Source organism: Mangifera indica, chromosome 18 (assembly GCF_011075055.1).
Source record: "Mangifera indica cultivar Alphonso chromosome 18, CATAS_Mindica_2.1, whole genome shotgun sequence".
Taxonomy (NCBI): Eukaryota; Viridiplantae; Streptophyta; class Magnoliopsida; order Sapindales; family Anacardiaceae; genus Mangifera; species Mangifera indica.
The window spans coordinates 1,244,487-1,265,093 of NC_058154.1; the positions used below are offsets into that span (position 1 = coordinate 1,244,487).

The 20,607-nt window shown below is 34.7% G+C and overlaps 1 protein-coding gene and 1 pseudogene across 3 annotated transcripts; both read left to right on the forward strand.

Annotated features, from left to right (window-relative positions):
• The first annotated feature begins 555 nt into the window (after positions 1 to 555).
• LOC123202064 (tropinone reductase homolog) lies at positions 556 to 12,708 on the forward strand. Of its 3 annotated transcripts, XM_044617788.1 has the most exons (6): positions 8,676 to 10,602; positions 10,774 to 10,868; positions 10,945 to 11,135; positions 11,866 to 12,075; positions 12,134 to 12,246; positions 12,344 to 12,708. In XM_044617788.1, the coding sequence occupies exons 2-6, from the start codon at positions 10,792 to 10,794 to the stop codon at positions 12,518 to 12,520; spliced, it is 768 nt and encodes a 255-aa protein (XP_044473723.1). In that variant the 5' UTR covers positions 8,676 to 10,602; positions 10,774 to 10,791; the 3' UTR covers positions 12,521 to 12,708. The 3 variants fall into 3 exon arrangements, with proteins under 3 accessions (XP_044473722.1, XP_044473721.1, XP_044473723.1); XM_044617787.1 differs by lacking the exons at positions 8,676 to 10,602; positions 10,774 to 10,868; positions 10,945 to 11,135; positions 11,866 to 12,075 and adding exons at positions 556 to 856; positions 933 to 1,140; positions 1,941 to 2,157; XM_044617786.1 differs by lacking the exons at positions 8,676 to 10,602; positions 10,774 to 10,868; positions 10,945 to 11,135; ... (1 more) ...; positions 12,134 to 12,246; positions 12,344 to 12,708 and adding exons at positions 603 to 856; positions 933 to 1,140; positions 1,941 to 2,157; positions 2,225 to 2,337; positions 2,428 to 2,839.
• Positions 12,709 to 14,699: 1,991 nt separating this feature from the next.
• Positions 14,700 to 18,693, forward strand: LOC123202223 (annotated as a pseudogene).
• Positions 18,694 to 20,607: the final 1,914 nt, after the last annotated feature.

The window sequence follows — 20,607 nt, forward strand, 5'->3', positions numbered from 1 at the left end:
TCTCCTTCAATGCCCATCTTTTCCCTCACTCTCAGAACAGCCTAGCCAGAAATTTTCATTTTCATTTTATTTTCCATCATGAAAGGGGAACACAACCAGTTGGGTTGGACCCGCCCACCAATTTGGCTCCGGACTCAGGGAAAGCGAACATATGGGAGGATGACATGGTGGCGGCGACTACGGATGGAGGAATAGATAAGTGTTAATGGTTTTGGTGATGGGTTTTCTCAACTCGCTTCGGATTCGGTTCATTATGACCCGTGGATTTTGTTTGATTGACAGATTGGATTCTGTCCAAGTCTTCCACTTTTGGCATAAAGTTTTGCATGAATCCATCAAACAGTTACGTAAATATGACTGAAACTGCAAAATTAGCAGATTCATCAAAACTGGAATCCATCAAAATTACCAATGCAATTAGACGAACAAATCACATTTATGAGAGGTGAATTGGTAATTTAAATTCAATATATAATTTATATTAAGGGTATTTTTGTTATTATATTTAAGAAGGGTAATGTCCTTTTTTTAATCTTGGATGGACAGAAGTCATTAACTGTGTTGTACCGCATTTTAAAGTTTTTGACAGCTCATGCGTTGTATTGTACTGCATTTTTCACGTGACAACTCCACCTTTTTTTAAAATTATTTTGCCATGTTACTCTTACTGTATCGCAGATTGTTGTCGTATTACCTGTCAGATCAGCCTCCTACATTTAACTACTATCATTTCTCACATAGAATTTGGGAGAAATTTGCAGTAACAATTGAAAGAAAAAATGTCGGAAGTCAAAAAGCAAAGATGGTCACTTGAGGGTATGACCGCCCTTGTCACCGGTGGAACCAGAGGCATCGGGTTAGTGTTCTCTTGGCTGTTAATCCTGAATGTTTATGTTAATTCTATCTAAGATTGAACCTTTTTGCTACATCAGATATGCTATAGTAGAGGAATTAGCTGGATTTGGCGCAACAGTGCACACATGTTCACGTAACCAAACGGAGATCGATGATAGAATTCAAGAATGGAAGAATAAGGGGCTAAAAGTAAGCGGCTCAGTTTGTGACGTCAAAGTTCGAACTGAGAGGGAGAAGCTGATGGAAACTGTCTCTTCAATATTTGATGGCAAGCTCAATATCCTTGTAAGTTTTAACAACATAACATTTAGGGATAGCAATTTCTAAATGAATTTAAGATTCTAGATTTGTCCTAACCTTAGCAGGAAGAGAGTTCCGATAGAACTAGGAAAATGATGGGAACCCAAAAGATTTCTATAACTAAAGACGAGAATATATATATTCTCTTTTGTACTGTCCCATTTTATCTTGTTTTTATCATTTTTATATTAATATATTTACGTAAAATATTAATATATTTTTATAGTTTTAAATTATTTATATTTTTTAAATTTATTTATATTTTTTATTATACATATTAAAGTAGTTATCATATATTATTTATAGTATTTGAAAGAATAGATTGATTTTAATTTTAATTAATTTTATTATTTACTGTTTTTATGTTAATGTTTAGAAGGAGGAGATTTTTCTAGAGAGTTAGAGATAGGGAATTCTTGTAATAGTATTTAGAGAGAGAAGATTTTTTCCCATGAATAGATAACATGGAATTTTTATCATTTCTGTAATAGGGATAAAAATTAATATCTCTTATTAAGATAAAAATAGAAAATAGGGTATTCGGTCCAATCTCTCCCCTCCTCTCTCCTCCCTTAACACCTGTAACCTGCTACTATATGTGGCAGCCAAGGGTTTGGCAACTGAAAGATCAACAGATGAAACAAAAAATATCATAAATTATGTAGCTTCTTAATCTCCCAAACAATTAGAAGTTCAATTAAAAATTTCTATAATAAACAGTAAAAATTGTGTAAAAGAATTATTAAAAGGTCATGAGATTTTTCCCTAAATGATCACTTTGTTAGGTGAACAATGCCGGAACTAGTATAGTTAAGGAAGTCACAGAATTCACAGCAGAGGATTTCTCGACTTTAATGGCTACCAATTTCGAGTCTGCTTACCATCTGTCTCAACTTTCGCACCCCCTCCTAAAAGAATCGAAAAATGGAAGCATTGTGTTCAACTCCTCAGTCGCAGGAGTAACTGGTATACCGTTATGCTCCATCTATGCATCAACTAAAGGTTGGCACAGTTCTTTTTCTTCTTATTTCTTATTCCTGTTGGAAAGTTACTAAATTTTTTTCTTCAGGAGCGATGAATCAAGTGACAAAGAACTTGGCGTGCGAGTGGGCAAAGGACAATATTCGTGTAAACGCAGTTGCACCAGCGGTGATCAAAACCTCACTGGTCGATGCTGTAGGAGTATGTATATATTTATACTACCTTCTTGTTGCCATTTGAATATATACATTTAATATGCTTATATTAACTGTAAATTTTGTGTTTAACCAGGAAAATTCCGTAGGCAAGGAAATTGTAAGTCGAATAATATCTCGTACTCCCATCTCGCGTGCGGGAGAGCCTGAGGAGGTTTCAGCGGTGGTTGCGTTCCTGTGCTTACCAGCGGCTTCGTATATCACTGGCCAAGTTTATTGCGTTGATGGAGGATACACTATCAATGGGTTCTAGTCTCTGCTTAGCCCCAATAATTGGCTGGGCCCGATCTATCCACCAAGCTCTGTTAGTTCAATTTGAACTGTAAGGCCTGCGATTGGTCTGAAACCTTGTATTATTGTTCTGTCCTTTCCTCTGATTAAATACTGTCATGTTATTGTCCACGGGTGATGTGTTGATGTGTGCAATGGTATTTCTGAAAGTAACACTAGTTGATGGTTCAAATCTAATGTTGGTAAAAGTTTCTGCAGAATTGGTTTTTCTTTTCTTATGAAGAGCCTAGTTCTTAATGGTATTTCTGAGACAGGTGGGGAGATGAACCGGTAGAAAAACAATTTGACTCTAAAATAAAGTGTTTACAAACTAATGGAAGAGATGAATAACAAAATAAAGATCACTTATACCCTATTCAGAAAGTCAATGGATTCCATTTAGCCATTTATGCCCACGCACCAACAGAATGAAAGGGTTAAAAAAAAACATAGAAAAATAATAAAAACAAATTCATTATCTTATACCCTATCATAAAAACAAATTCAGTTTCCGTACAAACAAGTGTGTTTGTAAGCTATAATCTCCATTATAAAGGCTATAAATGTTGGACCTAAAATTTCTTACAAATCCATTTAACACAGCCTTACCATAACCTAGCAATATCTCCTCATCAATTCCTACATTACCTCACAACAATTTAGACACATTGCAAGCAGCTCCTCAACTAGATTCCCAACTAGATATGAACTAGATTCCCAACTAGATATGAACATGTCCACTCAACTTTCCCTTAAAACATGAAGCCAATATACATCACATGCTCATAAGACCTAAAGCAAGAAACCTTCCTAAACCAAAATAGTGCATCACATCAACGATAACCAAAAATTCATCACCCTTCCACCTAAATACATGTATCATTAACACCAAAACACTAAAATCATAGCCCACCTCTGTAACTGAAGCTTTTTTCGACTTTAATTGGAAACGAGCAATGAAAGCTAAATTTGATGTTCTTGTGGCTAATAATACTTGGTCTCTGTAGAAACTGAAATTAAGGGTTTATTTTCATTAATTAAATTTACTGTTACAGAGGTACATTTATATACACATTAGGTATTCCGTATTAGGAATATGAATATTTGATTCCTATATTTGATTCCTATAATCAAGCTCTATATTCCTATAATTAAGCCTTATTTACTAATTTACAGATTCTGCAACACTCCCCCTCAAGTTGGAGCATAGATATTAATCATGCCCAGCTTGTTACAAAGATAATCAACTTGAACCCCATTTATAGCCTTAGTGAAAATATCCCCTAACTGTTCTCCAATCTTCACATATCCTGTAGAAATAAAATTCTGCTGAATTTTCTCTCGAACGAAATGACAGTCAATCTCAATATGTTTAGTTCGTTCATGAAACACAGGATTAGAGGCAATATGAAGAGCAGCTTGATTATCACACCATAATTGCGCTGGTAACGATATCTGGAAACCCACTTCAGTCAAAAGTTGATATACCCACATTATTTCACACACAGACTGAGTCATAGCTCTATATTCTGATTCTGCACTAGATCGGGACACAACATTTTGCTTCTTGCTCTTCCATGATACTAAATTTCCTCCCACGAAAACACAATAACCAGTGGTAGACCTTCTATCTACCTTGGAACCTGCCCAATCTGCATCTGAGAAGCACTCAATGTTAGTATGACCATGATTTCCATACAGTATGCCACGTCTAGGAGCACCCTTCAAGTAGCATAGAATTTGCTCTAACGCTACCCAATGATCAACCGTCGGAGATGACATGAATTGACTTACAATACTGACAGAGTATGCAATGTCAGGACGAGTCACTGTAAGATAATTTAACTTTCCCACCAATCTTCTATACTTCTCAGGTTCTTCAAACGGTTCCCCATCTTTTGTAAGTTGGAGATTAGGAATCATTGGAGTGCTACATGGTTTAGCTGCCAATTTACCTGTCTCAGTCAATAAATCAAGCACATATTTTCTCTGAGATAGAAAGATACCTTTCTTACTTCTCGTCACTTCAATACCCAAGAAATATTTCAACCCTCCTAAATCTTTTGTTTGAAACTGAGTATGAAGGAATGATTTGAGAGAGGAAATCCCCACAGTATCGCTTCCAGTAATTATGATATCATCAACATAAACAACTAAAAGAATACTGCCAGCTTCTAACTGTCTATAAAAAACTGAATGATCACATTTGCTCTTTATCATGCCAAACTTTTGAACCGCCTCACTAAATTTTTCAAACCAAGCACGAGGACTTTGTTTCAAACCATACGGGGATTTGCGAAGATGACAAACCTTTCCATACTCCCCCTGAGCAACAAACCCAGGTGGTTACTCCATATATACTTCCTCTTGAAGGTCACCATGCAAGAATGCATTCTTGATATCCAGCTGGTGTAAAGGCCAATTATAAGTAGCTGCCAGAGAAATAAATAAACGAACAGATGTCAATTTAGCAACAGGTGAGAAAGTATCAGAGTAATCCACCCCATAAGTTTGTGCATATCCCTTAGCAACCAGGCGAGCCTTAAGACGAGCCACTGATCCATCTGGATTAACCTTAACTGTAAACACCCATTTGCATCCAATGGCTTTCTTCCCTATAGGGAGATTGACCAAGTCCCAAGTACCATTATCAGCTAAAGCATTCATTTCATCTATCATAGCCGCACGCCAACCAGGATGAGATATAGCTTCATGAGTGGTATTAGGAATAGAAATATAATCGAGTGATGCAACAAAGGAACATGAAATAGGGGATAAATGACCATAAGAAACAAAAGAAGAAATAGGATAAGTACATTGTCTTTTACCTTTGCGAAGGGCGATTGGTATATCAATGTCAGTAGAAACTGGATCTGACGAAGAGACTGGTTCAGGACATGCATCTGGGGTTTGTTGACGTCTGGAATAGACCTGTGTAATAGGTGGTCTGACAGGGTTTGATTCTTCAGGTAGAGAAGATTCTGAAGAACTAACAGTTATAGGGCGAGATAAGATAACAGTATACACCAACAAATTATCATCCTTCCCCTGAATGGTGTAAGCAGGAGAAGTGGAGAAGAAAGGAATGTTCTCCAAAAAGGTAACATCAGTAGACACCAGATATTTGTTTAAGGTCAGACAAAAGCACCTATAACCCTTTTGAAGACGAGAGTAACCAAGAAACACACATTTTAAAGACTTGGGGTCTAGTTTTGTGACATCAGGACGAATATCACAAACAAAACAAGTACTGCCAAATATTTTAGGTTCAATAGGGAACAAAGATTTATTTGGAAAAAGAACATTATAAGGAGTCTGACCTTGAGGAACTGAGGATGACATGCGATTAATCAAAAAACAAGATGTTGAAACAGCATCAGCCCAAAACTGTTTGGGAACTTACATTTGAAACAAGAGTGCTCGAGCTGTTTCAAGCAGGTGTCTATTTTTTCTTTCAGCTACTCTATTTTGAGATGGTGTGGCAACACAAAAAGATTGATGAAGAATGCCATTTTTTATCAAATATGACTGAAAGGATTCAGAAAAGTATTCCTTGGCATTATCACTACGTAAAGTTTGAATAGAAACATTGAATTGTGTTTTTATTTCAGCATAAAAGGCACAAAAATGAGAAAACACTTCAGAATGATTTTTCATTAAGTAAAGCCAAGTCATACGAGAATAATCATCAACAAAAATAACAAAGTATTTAAATCCAGCTTTAGACACTATAGGACAAGGACCCCAAACATCTGAATGAACTAACTCAAAAGGAGAGTTAGCTCGTTTATTGACTCTAGACCCTGAAGACAAATAATGATGTTTGGCAAATTAACATGACTCACAATCAAACGAAGATATATGACGAAACTGTGGACATAAAGTCTTCAACACAGGTAGAGAAGGATGTCCCAACTGACAGTGAGCTTCGAACGGGGTTAAAACACTGGAACATGCAACAGACTTTGGTGTTTGCATATCTAGGATATAGAGACCCCCAGATTCATGTCCTCTACCAATAATCTGCTTCGTCGTAAGATCCTGAAAGAAACAATGATTAGGGAAAAATGAGACACAACAATTAAGAGCACGAGTGAGTTTACTCACAGAGATTAAATTAAATGAAAACTGTGGTAAACTCAAAACAGATGACAATGAAATTGATGGAGTTGGATTAACAGTTCCAGAACCAAGGACAGATGACATTGATCCGTCTGCTAAAGTAACACTAGAAGGGGATGTAAATGACTGAAAGGTTGAAAAGACACTAGGATTACCTGTCATGTGATCTGTAGCACCAGAATCAATGACCCATTTGGAGGAGGAGGAAACAAGACATGTATTTGATTTACCTGACTCAGCACTGGCAGCGATAGAAGTCGATGAAGACTTTAGTGAGTCTTGGTACTGAGAGAACTTGGCATATTCTTCTGCAGAAATCATAATAGCCTCTCCAAACAATGAACTGGTAGCAGTGTTAGTTGTTACAACATGTGCTGACTGAGATTTTGAAGCACGATTTAGCAATTTTCTACAAGTGCGCTTTGTATGGCCTGGCTCATGGTAATAATAGCACACAATCCCTCCTGATTCTTGACTTCGATCAATAGCCCTGTCACAGTTACCACCGCTCCCTCCTCTATTACCAGTTCTATTATATGGACGTCCAGTTTCAGAGGCTCCACTTCAACTAACAAGAGCGCTATTATTCTGAAATGATATGGTGCTTTCTGTGCGAAGTACCTTAGTAAAAGTGTCATGCAAAGATGAAATCTCAGGACTAGCAAGAATTTGAGACTTGGCAGTTTCGAACTCAGATGGAAGACCCGCTAGGAAGCTCATGATGGCCATTTGTTCTAGCTGAACTTGTTAAACCTTTACATCTGGACTAAAAGGTAACAACATATTAAGTTCTTCATAAGTTCGTTTAAAGTCCATGAAATAAGAAGTGATAGTCCTATCTTGTTTCTCTGCACGATAGAAAGCTTTACACACCTCATATATACGAGAAAGATTACCTCTTCCAGAATACAAAAAATCTAAATACTCCATTAGCTCCTTAACCAATTCACAATGATTAATTAAACTGACTACCTCACTTTCAATGGAATTCTGGATCTGTAAAAATAATCGAGCATCATCTCGCAGCCATGCTTGTCTAGTACCATCTACAGGAGGAGCTTGCGTAAGGTGATCATCTTTCTCCAGACTTAACAGATACAATCGAACCATTTTACTCCATTCGAGATAATTGGAACCATTAAGCTTGTGTTCAGTGATTTTTGACATTACAGGAACTATCTCCGCCATAGTTATCGGTTTAATATCTGCCATAATAATACTCAAAGAAACGGAATAGAATAAATAGCAAGAAACTACTGGAGAAATTGATTTCTGTAGCACTTAGAGCACGAATACACTGCACAAACCACAAAGAATAGCAAACAAAAAGGACTGAGATCTGATTAGAGAGAGATTCAGCGACAGCAACTGTTCCGACAACGGCGTCGGAGCGTGCGACGGTGAACAACGACGAGGTTATAGGGCTCTGACTCGTCGACGTTGTCTGAGACTGACTGTAACGACGGTGAGATCTAACGCGCCTCCGAACAAGAGATCCGATGCGCAAGTTTGCAGAAGAAACGGGCGGCACGTGCAGGTCACGTGCTGAGTTTCTGGTGATTGGATTCTGGGAAAATGTCGATCGTCGAAGTGTACTCCTTCTTAGTGCGGCGGTGAGAACTAATGTTCACTCTACAAGGGTGAACAACAAAATTGCTCACTAGGGCTAAAAGAAAATTTTCGAATTTGCACACTAGGGCAAACCTTGCTCTGATACCATGTAGAAACTGAAATTAAGGGTTTATTTTCATTAATTAAATTTACTGTTACAGAGGTACATTTATATACACATTAGGTATTCCGTATTAGGAATATGAATATTTGATTCCTATAATCAAACTCTATATTCCTATAATTAAGCCTTATTTACTAATTTACAGATTCTGCAACATCAATGCCCTAAAAAGATGGAAGGAATGTAGTATGAAGTAAGTGGATGTTCAAAGTTAAATGCAACCCAAATGGAACTTTTCAAAGATATAAAGTTAAATTAGTTGCCAAGGGATTATAACAAGCACCTGGTGGGAACTATTTTAAAACTTTTAATTTTGTAGTTAAGTCCACCAAATTCAAGATGATTATAAGTCTTGTAGTTAGCTATAATTGGGAGATTAGACAGACTGATGTAAACAATGTTTACCTTAATAATGATCTAGCTAAACTCGAGGGTTGGTAAACAAGTGTTCATTAGCCAACAAGAGGGTTTCTTTTGCAGTGGCAGTATTGGCAAGTATGTACGTTAGTTACACAAGACTTTGCATGATCTCAAACAAGCTCCCAAAGCTTGGTTTAAGAAACTTATGCCAACTCTAATTAGTTGGAGGTTCACTGTTTTAGTGGTTGACACAAGTCTCTTTGTATACAAGGATGATCAAAGGATACTTTATGTCCTGGTATATGTAGATAACATTCTTTTTACTGAAAAAAACAAATCTTTATTGTCAATATTATAACCCAATTAAACAACCAGTTTGCACTAAAAAATCTAGGGCATTTACACTAGTTTCTTGGTTTTGAAGTGGCTAAATACCAGATTGGTCTATATTTATGCCGCCTATGTATTCCAAGGATTTACTTCTTAAGGATAATACGCTTGAATCAAAGCCTTGCCCCACCTCCTTTAACACTGAAACTAAACTTTATACAAAAAAACATTGAAACATTTGGGCATCATTCCCTATATAGAAGCATAACAAGAGCCCTTTAGTACCTAACTTTAATCAAACCTAACATTGCCTTCTGAGTAAATGAATTGAGTCAACTTCTACAATGCCTAACTCAATTATAATGACAGGCCTTAAAACTTTGGCTTATGTTTCAAACCTAGCTTTATATTGCAACTAAAAATGTGTTTTTTATTCTAATTGAGCAAGCAACAATCATGATTGAAAATCCATCACTAGCAACTGTTTGTTTCTTGGTGAAAGTCTTATTCAGTGGTGTCAAAAGAAGCAAAAGTAGTTGTTTTATCTTTAACAGAAGCAGAGTATAGGTCTCCCACTCATAGTGCAACAAGTTGGCTTGGGTAAAATTTTTATACCCTACAAGCATTTGGTGTGCTAATAAGAATGTCAATGCATCAAACCTTATGTTTTATGCTCGTACAAAACACATTGAAATTAATGTCCACTATATCAAAGACCAAGACACTGGCAAGAATGTTGTTATTCAATATGTACTTAGTGATCTTCAAAAGAGTGATATCCTAACTAAAACTCTACTAACTGAGAAGTTTAAGTACCTTAGAAACAGTCTAAATGTGTGCACTACCGAATTATGTCTAAATAAGCAAGTCTAACTGTTTATTGTGCAACTGATAAACGGATCTGTCAATATATTATCCGGATAGTTCTTTTGATAAATTTGTTGTTGGGTTTACCGATATTATTATTGATGATTTAACTGGCTTAATAGTGTTGATAATTCACTCGTTTATTTGGTTTATTGGTAAGTTATTGGGTTATTGGTACTAGTGATTTACTGTTTGTTTGAAACTTTACTATTACCTTTATTGGTATCTTTTGGCAGGTTCATTGGTTGATTAGTGAGTTGTTCGGCTATTGATGATTTGGTTGTTTGAAGATTTATGGGTTTCTTTATTGGTGGGTTTGGTCGATTAATTGATGTTGATAACTCACTGGTTATTGTTGATTTACTGGTTATTGGCAAATTGGTTGTGATTTATTAGGTTTCTACTTCTCTAAAGCTACTGTGTTCACACAATCTTTGATAACACTCTCTCTCCCTTACAATTCTCTAGAAATATTCCTCTCCCTCTCTCTCTCTCATCTTTTTAATTCAAAATTCTCTTAGATCTTGGGTTTGTTTATATTTTCTTGGTCTCAAATCCATGGATCTGGTTAGCTTTCTGCAACTCTCACACAACTCCACCTTTTCATGTTTTATTTTGTCATTATAGTGCTGCCTGCTGTGTATTGGCAGATTGCTGCCATAGTACCTGTTAATTCAGCTTCCTACTTTTTAACTACGATCATTTCTCATTTACTTAAGTTTTGGAAGAAATTTGTAGTGACAATCGAAAGAAGAAATGTCAGAAGTCAAAAAGCAAATATGGTCACTTGAGGGTATGACCACCCTTGTTACCGACGGAACCAAAGGCATCGGGTTAGTGTTCTCTTCGTTGTTAATCTTGAATGTTTACATTAATTCTATCAGATATTGAACGTTTTTGGTACACCAGATATGTTATAGTAGAAGAACTAGTCGGATTTGGTGCAACAGTGCACACATGTTCATGTAACCAAACGGAGTTCGATGGCAGAATTCAAGAATGGAAGAATAAGGGGTTAAAAGTGAGCGGCTTAGTTTGTGACCTCAAAGTTCGAGCTGAGAGGGAGAAACTAATGGAAACTGTCTCTTTAATATTTGATGGTAAGCTCAATATCCTTGTGAGTTTTTGCAACATACCATTTAGGGATAGCAATTTCAATCTGAATTTATGATTTTCGATTTGCCCCAATTTTAATGTGAGGGGACCGAATACATATGTTCCCTTTTCGTTCCATCCCATCCTACCTTGTCCTCATCCCTTTTATATTAATATATTTTCATAATTTTATATTTTTTATATTTTTTAAATTTATTTATATTTTTTATTATGTATATTTAAGTGGTTATCATATGTTATTTATGACATTAAAAATAATAAATTAGTTTTAATTTTAATTAATTTTATTATTTAATATATTTATTTTATGTTTAGAGGAGAGAGACTTTTTATAGAGAGTGAAGAAAGGGAAATTTTTGTCGTACGGTTTAGATAGAGAGAATATTTTCCATAAATAGAAAATGTGAAATCTTTATCATTCTCGTAAAAATTAATATCTATTGCAGAAACAAAAATGGAAAATAGGGTATTTGGTCCACCTTTCCCCTCCCCTCTCCTTCCTTAACACCTGTAACCTGCTGCTATATGTGGCAGGCAAGGCTTTGGCGGCTGAAAATTCAACCGATAAAACAAGAAATACCATAAATTATGTAGCTTCTTAATCTCCCAAACAATTAGAAGTTCAATAAAAAATTTCTATAATAAACAGTAAAATTTGTGTAAAAGAATTATTAAAAGGTCATGAGAATTTTCCCTAAATGATCACTTTGTTAGGTGCTGGAACTAGTGTACTTAAGGAAATCACAGAATTCACAGCGGAGGATTTCTCGACTTTAATGGCTACCAATTTCGAGTCTGCTTACCATCTGTCTCAACTTTCGCATCCCCTCTTAAAAGAATCTAAAAATGGAACCATTGTATTCAACTCCTCCGTCGCAGGCATAACTGGTTTACCGTTATGCTCTATCTATGCATCAACTAAAGGTTCGCACAGTTCTTTTTCTTCTTATTTCTGGAAAGTTATTAAATTTTTTCTCATCAGGAGCGATGAATCAAGTGACAAATAACTTGGCATGCGAGTGGGCAAAGGACAATATTCGTGTAAATGCAGTTGCACCAGCGGTGATCAAAACCTCACTGGTCAATGCTGTAGAAGTATGTATATATTATTACTACCCTCTTGTTGCCATTTGAGTGTATATATACATCTAATATGGTTATATTGACTGTAAATTATTTTGTGTTTAACCAGGGAAATCCCGGAGGCAAGGAATTTATAAGTCGAATAATACCTCGTACTCCCATCTCGCGTGCCGGAGAGCCTAGGGAGGTTTCAGCGGTGGTTGCATTCCTGTGCTTACCAGCTGCTTCATATATCACTGGCCAAGTTTATTGCGTTGATGGAGGATACACTGTCAATGGGTTCTAGTCTCTGCTCAGCCCCAATAATCGGCTGAGACCGAGCTATACACCAACCTCTGTCAGTTCAACGAGTTTGAACTGCAAGCCCTGCGACGGATCTGAAACCTTGACATTATTGTTTTGTCCTTTGATTAAATAGTGTAATGTTATTATCCACGGGTAATGTGTTGATGTGTGTGCAATTATATTTGAGGTATGGTTATGTGGTGATTGTGGAAGATGCATTAATGACACTAAAATAAAGTGTTTACAAACCAATTGGAGAGATGAGTAAAGATCACTTCTACCCAATTTAGAAAGTCAATGGATTTCATACGGCACTCATGCCCATACACCAACAGAATGAAAGGGATAAAGGGCAACATATAGAAATAATAGAAAATGGGTTAACATTGTTAGCTTGGTCTAGTGTACCTTTAAAATTATGGTGGCTTGCCTTTCAAGAATTAGATGTTTTGATTTATACTATACATTCCTGTGTCCTGGGCTTTCTATCCCCATTTCTATTGCTATTAAAAAAGAAACTCAATTACTTGTTCTTTAAAATATTTGGATGTACTAACCTTCATTACCTTGTACCCTAGGATAAGAACAAATTCAGTTTCCATACACAGAAGTGTGTTTTTGTAAGCTATAGTCTTCGTCATAAAGGCCATAAATGTTTGACATTAAATTTCTTACATGATTCATCTTTGAACTATCTTGGTTTTAATAGCTTAGTCATCAATAGCCAATGAAAATTCCACAACCACTCTTGATTATGTGTATTTGCCTTTCCATTCAAACCTGCTTCTTTATCTACATCTTGTCAACAAAGCATTCAATCTTAACATCATATTCTTTGCGAAAATTTATCTCCTAGACTACAAATACATTTGACACAACCCTACCACAACCTAGCAATATCTCCTTACCAATTCCAACACTGCCTCAAAACAATTTACACACATTCCAAACAACTCCTCAACTAGATATGATCTTATTCACTCAACTTTCCCCTTTAAACCATCGAACCAATATACATCGCATGCTCGTAAGACCCAAAACAAGAAACCTTCCTAAACCAAAATGGTGCATCACATCAATAATAACCAAAAATTCATCACCCTCCTACCTAAATGCCTGTACCATCACCATCCCACTAAAATTAGAAGCCACCTCTATCATAGCAACCTCAGCAAACCATGATTGGAAAACAAGCAATGAAAATTAAATTTAACGCTCGTGCTAATAATACTTGCTCTTTGGTGCCTTAGAAAAATAGAAGGAATTTAGTAAAGAGTAAGTGGTTGTTTAGAGTTAAATACAACCTACATAGAACTGTTCAAAGATATGAAGCTAAATTAGTTGTCAAGGAATTTCAACAAACACTTGGTATGGACTATTCTAAATCTTTTAGTCTTGTATTTAAGTCCACCACATTCAAGATCATTATAAGCATTGTAGTTAGCTATAATTGGGAGATTAGACAGACTGATGTAAACAATGTCTTCCTTAATGGTGATCCATTTAGATAAATGTTCATGAGCCAACTAAAGGGTTTATTTAGTAGTGGCAAGTTTGTATGTTAGTTACGTAAGATGTTGCATGGTTTCAAACAGCCTCTCAAAGATTGATTTAAGAAACTTAAGCCAATTCTAATTAGTCGGGGGTTTATTGTCTCAATGGCTAACACAAGTTTCTTTGCATACAAAGTTGATCAAATAGTACTTTATGCATTGGGATATATGTAGATGACATTTTGTTTTACTGAAAACAACAACTCCTTATTTGAAAATATTATAACCTAGTTGAAAAACCAGTTTGCATTGAAAAATCTAGGGTCTTTACACTATTTTCTTAGCTTTGAAGTGACTCAAAATCATAATGTTCTAAATTTATGCCGCCTAAGTATGCCAAGGATTTACTTTTAAAGGATAATATGCTTGAATCAAAGCCTTGTGCCACCCTATGTGCCACTAAAACTAAAATTTATCTAGAATACAATGAAAAGTTTGAGCATCCTTCGATATAGAGAAGCATAATAAGGGCCCTTTAGTACCTAACACTTACCAGACCTAACATTTCCTTCTCAGTAAATGAATTGATTTAATTTCTACAATGCCTAACTCAATTATAGTGGCAGACCAATTAAAAATTATTGAGATGCAACAAAGGCACTATGAACTTTGGCTTATGTTTCAAACATGGCTCTATATTGCAACTACAATGTTTTTATGATTCTGATTAGGCAAGCAACATTCATGATGGAAGATCCACCATTGGCAAGTGTTTGTTTCTTGGCGAAAATCTCATTTAGTGGTGTCCAAACTCCAAAGAAGCAAAGAGTCGTTGTTTTGTCTTCAATAGAAGTAGAGTATACGACTCTTACTCATGTTGCCACGGAGTTGGTGAAGGTAAAAACTCTGTTCACTAAACTAGGCCTAAATTTATTTGCTCTCCAATCATTTGGTGTGCTAATCAGAATGTCAATGCATTGACATCAAACCTACATTTCATGCCCATAAAAAAACACATTGAAATTCACGTCCACTATATCATAGACTAAATCACTCCTAAGAATGTTGTTATTCAATATATGCCTAGTGATCTTCCAAAAGGCTGATATTCTAACTAAAGCTCTACTAGCTCACAAGTTTGAGTATCTTTGAAACAGCCAAAATGTGTGCACTACTGAATTCTGCCTAAACAAGCAAGTCTAACTGTTTATTGTGCAACTAATATACTAGTTTATCAATATCTTATATGGACAACTCTTCTGATAAATTTGATATTGGGTTTACTGTTATCATTATTGCCTATTTAACTAGCTCATTGGGGTTGATAGTTCACTAGTTTATCTGGTTTATTGGTAAGTTGTTGGTTTATTGGTGATTTGGTTGTGATTTGATAGGATACTAGTGATTTATTGTCTATTTGAAACTTTACTGTTAGCTTTATCGGTTTTTTTTTCTTTTTGGCTAGTTCATTGGTGATGACAGTTTACATGTTTATTGGTGAGTTGGTGGTTATTGATGATTTGGTTGCTTTAAGACTTAATAGTTTCTTTATTTGTAATTTTGGCTATAGTCCATTGATGTTGATAACTCACTAGTTACTGGTTACTGACAATTTGGTTGTGATTTCTTGGGTTTCTTTTTGCTTTTACTGATAATTCACTATTTTTTTTCTGTTGGATGACTTATCAAGTGATGTTAGTTCTCTAATTTACTGATGATTTGTTGGGTTGATTAATTTTATGTAATCGCAAGGTGATTTGTTGTTTACAGCTATAGTAGACTTGCTTGACTGTTGATACTGATAATGTTTCTAGTCTTAATAAAACATAAAATAAGAGGGGGATGATGACCGGAGCTATGATTTGCTTGTGTCGGAAGTCACATAAAACAAAAAAAAGTTAACGAAAAATGAAGTTGAGTTCAAGCAGAGATATGAAGTGAAAACAGAAAGTCTAGTCCAATTTAAGGATATTTTACTGTTAATAAAACTACATATACACACTTATGAATGAAATAATATTTAATTATATAATTTTTAATTATTGACAAAATAATATTTAATTACACAATAATATATTATTTATATATACATATAATGAATAACAGAGTACTGAAGTGTTAAAAATGTTATAAAAGTTACAACTAAAAGTGGTAAAAGACTATTAAAAATGACTGAAACTGTTAATGTTTGTAATTTACATTAACATAGAGATATTTAGGATATTAATTAAAATAGTGTATTTTTTCCCTTGTATACATATATAATCATTTTTTTCTATTTTACATATATAGTCAAAAATATAAAATATTTAAAATACCCTTAGAGTTTGTGCGTGCCTAACCAAGACTCACCCAGTCAAGTATGAACTTACTATTTCAATATATAAAACTCACCCAATCACTCAATCAATGTTGAGATATTAGATAAAATGAGGTGAAAATAGTATATTTTCCAGCGACTTAAACTATGGGAAGGTTGATCAGGTGATTGGCTGACTGGCAAACACCTAACCAAACAATTTATTTTTAAAAAACAGATTAGCTGGGTGGTTAGATAGGTGGTCAAACACTCAACCAACTAATTTATTTTTAAAAATTGATTAACCCAATGTTTGGTAGGCCAGCCAACCTATCCGTCCAACTCATCTAATCAACTCAAAATCTAAAAATTTTCTTATTTGAAAGGTAAAATCAAATTAAAAAATGACTATATTTATATAATAAAATAAAACATAACTCTATAAATATATATATATAAACAAAAAAAAAAAAGTAACTACATATTTTTGTATAAACACAACTCAATCTTTAAGAACACTCTCTTCTTCCTTTCTCTGTTCTTTTTTATTCAAAATTCTCTCAGATCTAGGGTTTTGTTTATATTTTCTTGGTCTCAACAGCTTTCTGCAACCTCACACAACTCCACCTTTTCATATTTTATTTTGTCATTATAGTGCTACTTGTTGCGTATTGGCAGATTGCTGTTGTAGTACATGTTAATTCAGCTTCCTACTTTTTAACTACGATCATTTCTCATTTACTTTAGTTTTGGAAGAAATTTGCAGCGACAATTGAAAGAAGAAATATGGAGAGTTAGAAAGCAAAGATGGTCACCTGAGGGTATGACCGCCCTTGTCACCGGTGGAACCAGAGGCATCAGGTTAGTGTTCCCTTCGTTTTTAATCCTGAATGTTTACATTCGATCTAATATTGAACGTTTTTGCTACTCCAAATATGCTATAGTAGAAGAACTTGCTGGATTTGGAGCGATAGTGCACACATGTTGACGTAACCAAACAGAGCTCGATGACAGAATTCAAGAATGGAAGAATAGAGGATTTAAAGTAAGCGGCTCAGTTTGTGACTTGAAAGTTTGAGCTGAGCGGGAGAAGCTAATGGGAACTGTCTCTTTGATATTTGATGGCAAGCTCATCATACTTGTAGGTTTTAGTAATGAAATGCAGTAATCTGGGAGGTTGGGCTCAAATCAAATTTGTTTGAGCTTTGTTCAAACAAGTCCAAAACGAGTTTAATTTAAATAAATTTGAGTTTGAGTTCAAATAAAAGAGTTAAATATTTTTTAATTCAAACTCAAACTCGAGCTTTATAGGTGTTCAACTTGTTTAGTTTGTGAGCATGAAAAAATTCAATGCAAATCGATAAAAACGATATTGTTTTGATCAGTACACATCAAACAATATTGTTTTGATACTTAAACTTAAAACTTGATTCAAACTTAACTTAAGATCGGCTTCTCTCAAATGAGTCTAGCTCTAGTTTGAGTTTGACCCTATTTAAATTAAGTTAAACTTGAATTTAATTCAATTTGAATTTAATTTTACCAACTACTATACGTGAGAATCAAGGTTTAGCAACATATTTGAGCTAAAGTCTACTCAAATCAAACCAAACTTAAAATTAGACAAACTTAAGCTCAGTTTAGCTCAAACCCATCCCCATAAGACTATGTCAATCATATTATGAAATTTTCTCATAAAAGATCACTTTGTTAGGTAGACAATGCTGGAACTGGAATTTATAAGGAAATCATAGAATACACAGCTGAGGATATCTCGACTTTAATGGCTAATAATTTCGAGTCTGCTTATCATCTGTCTCAGCTTTCGCACCTCCTCCTTAAAAGAATCTAAAAATGGAAGCATTGTCTTTATCTCCTGGGTCGCAGGCGTCGTCGGTTTACCCTTGTGCTCTATCCATGCATCAACTAAAGATTGGCACAGTTCTTTTTTTTCTTATTTCTTATTCCTGTTGGCAGACTGAAGAATTCTTAAATTTTTTCTCTTCAGGAGTAATGAATCAAGTGACAAAGAACTTGGAATGTAAGTGGGCAAAGGACAATATTCATGTAAATTCAGTTGCATCAGCGGTGATTAAAACCCCACTCCTCGATGCTGTAGAAGTATATATCTATACTACCTTCATGTTTCGGTTCGAGTATATACATCTAATATATTGACTGTAAATTTGGTGTTTAACCAGCCAGGGAGATCCCAGAGGCAAGGAATTTGTAAGTCGAATAATATCTCGTACTCCCATCTAGCATGCCGGAAAGCCCGAGGAGGTTTCAGCGCTGGTTGCATTCCTGTGCTTACCTGCGGCTTCATATATCACTGGCCAAGTTTATTGCGTTGATAGAGGATACGCTGTCAATGGGTTCTAGTCTCTGCTCAGCCCCAATTATTGTTTTGTCCTTTCCTCAGATAAATAATGTCATTCAGGGACACACTTCCCCTAAATGAACTCACTGCAGTCCGTTTATCTGAAATAGATGGCTGCATTAGTCTTTGAAACGTTAAGAAAAAACTCTCTTAACGCAACTTTCAGGATTGATGCTTCCATCTTACCAAGGGAAGCTGCTTAAGATCTATGAGAAAAATCAAACATGAACTTGGATGAACAACTTTTAACAAGCATTTTCAAGTCCACATCATATTTCTGAGAAGTATATCATCACCTGAACAGCATTCCATAGCATAATTTTTTCTCTCTTCCTGTTATTTTTTTTTTTTAAACTGGGTTGTCAATACTTATTGTATGGATAAATTTGAGATACAATAATCGAACTTACAACTATACTAATTAAGTCAATATTTAACAAATACGATAAAGACTCAAACTTATACCTCTATCTTAAAATTTTTAATAGTCTAATAATTTTACTAACCCCGGAGGTTCTCATCCTCGTATACTTAATTGTGTCTTGTGGCTGATTCTATTAAGTCGGCATTCGTGTTGGAACTAGGCTGATTCTATCCAGTGTATGCTGTAGTCCTGTAAATGGGATAACAAAAGGTGAAGGCAATTTCAAGGAGTAACAAAACCGCTTACAACTCTCTTCTACTGTTACATTAATTAACCATACCACCACACCAAATCGCTATTTATTCAAATTCATAAATGAGTTTAATTCAAATAAATCTGAAATAAATTTGACCCAAATAAATTTGAATTCAAATTTAAATTTGAAAATTAAATATTTTTGAGTTTAAATTCAAGTTTAAAGGTATTTAGTTAATCAAACTCGTGAATTTAAAAAAAATTTATATGAATAGATTAAGTCGATATTATTTTAATTAATATATATCAAAACAGTATTGTTTTAGATTTTTTTGCTCAACTACAATATCAAACTAAACTTAAAATTTGATTTAATTTAAACTCAAATTGAACTTAAACATAACCATTTTTAAGTTGAACTTAAATAATTTTAAAAAAAGTTAAGTAAACTCAACCTCGAATTTGAGTTTGATTTTTCTTAAATCTAATTGAGTTCAAACTTAAACAAATTTAAACTTAACTTAATTTGAATATAGTCGTAATTTAAAGCGGACGCTGAACATACACAATAATTTAACTTCAAAAATTTCGTTTTGTTCACCCGTCGTCCATTTTCATTGATAAAAGCTATCCGATTTTGGTGACCAAATCTATGAAAAAAGTCAGCTAGTGACCGCAGCAGTGTTGGTGGCCTTGATTTATCCTTGAAAATTTGGCAATTGATCATCTTTATGTTATTTTTCCGTAATTTACGCTTGTCATGATGTCCATCCAGCCAAGAAAATTTGATATGAACGGACCAGATTGTGACACGAATCACTGCCTCAAGTTGGTTAGAGTCCCTAAAATATTAGTTCGGTCGGATTGAATGAAAACTCAGTACAAAACATAAAAAAAAATATGGCACAAAAAAACTCAACCGGATACTGCAATGTGTCAGGCTACGCATATGGGCCTATTAAGCTGAGTCTTGAGTTTTAATATTAAATCCATAGACTGGTTTGATCTGATCTAATATTATTTAAAAATAACAATAATTTTTTTTTTTTGCTTCTGCCTTGCATGCTTCCGCTACAAGGCCGAAGCCTTGCTTCCTTCTGCATTGTGGCAAAAGCATTGGTCTTTTTAATTATTTTTTAAAATTTTTTAATTTATTTAATTTTTTCTCTGCATAAACTCATTCAATTTTTTTCATTTTCATTTTTATTTACAAATCTCTCAATCTCAATTATTTTATTATTTTTTTCAATCTTATTTTCTCTTATCAATTCTCTTTCAAATAATAATTTTTTATGTT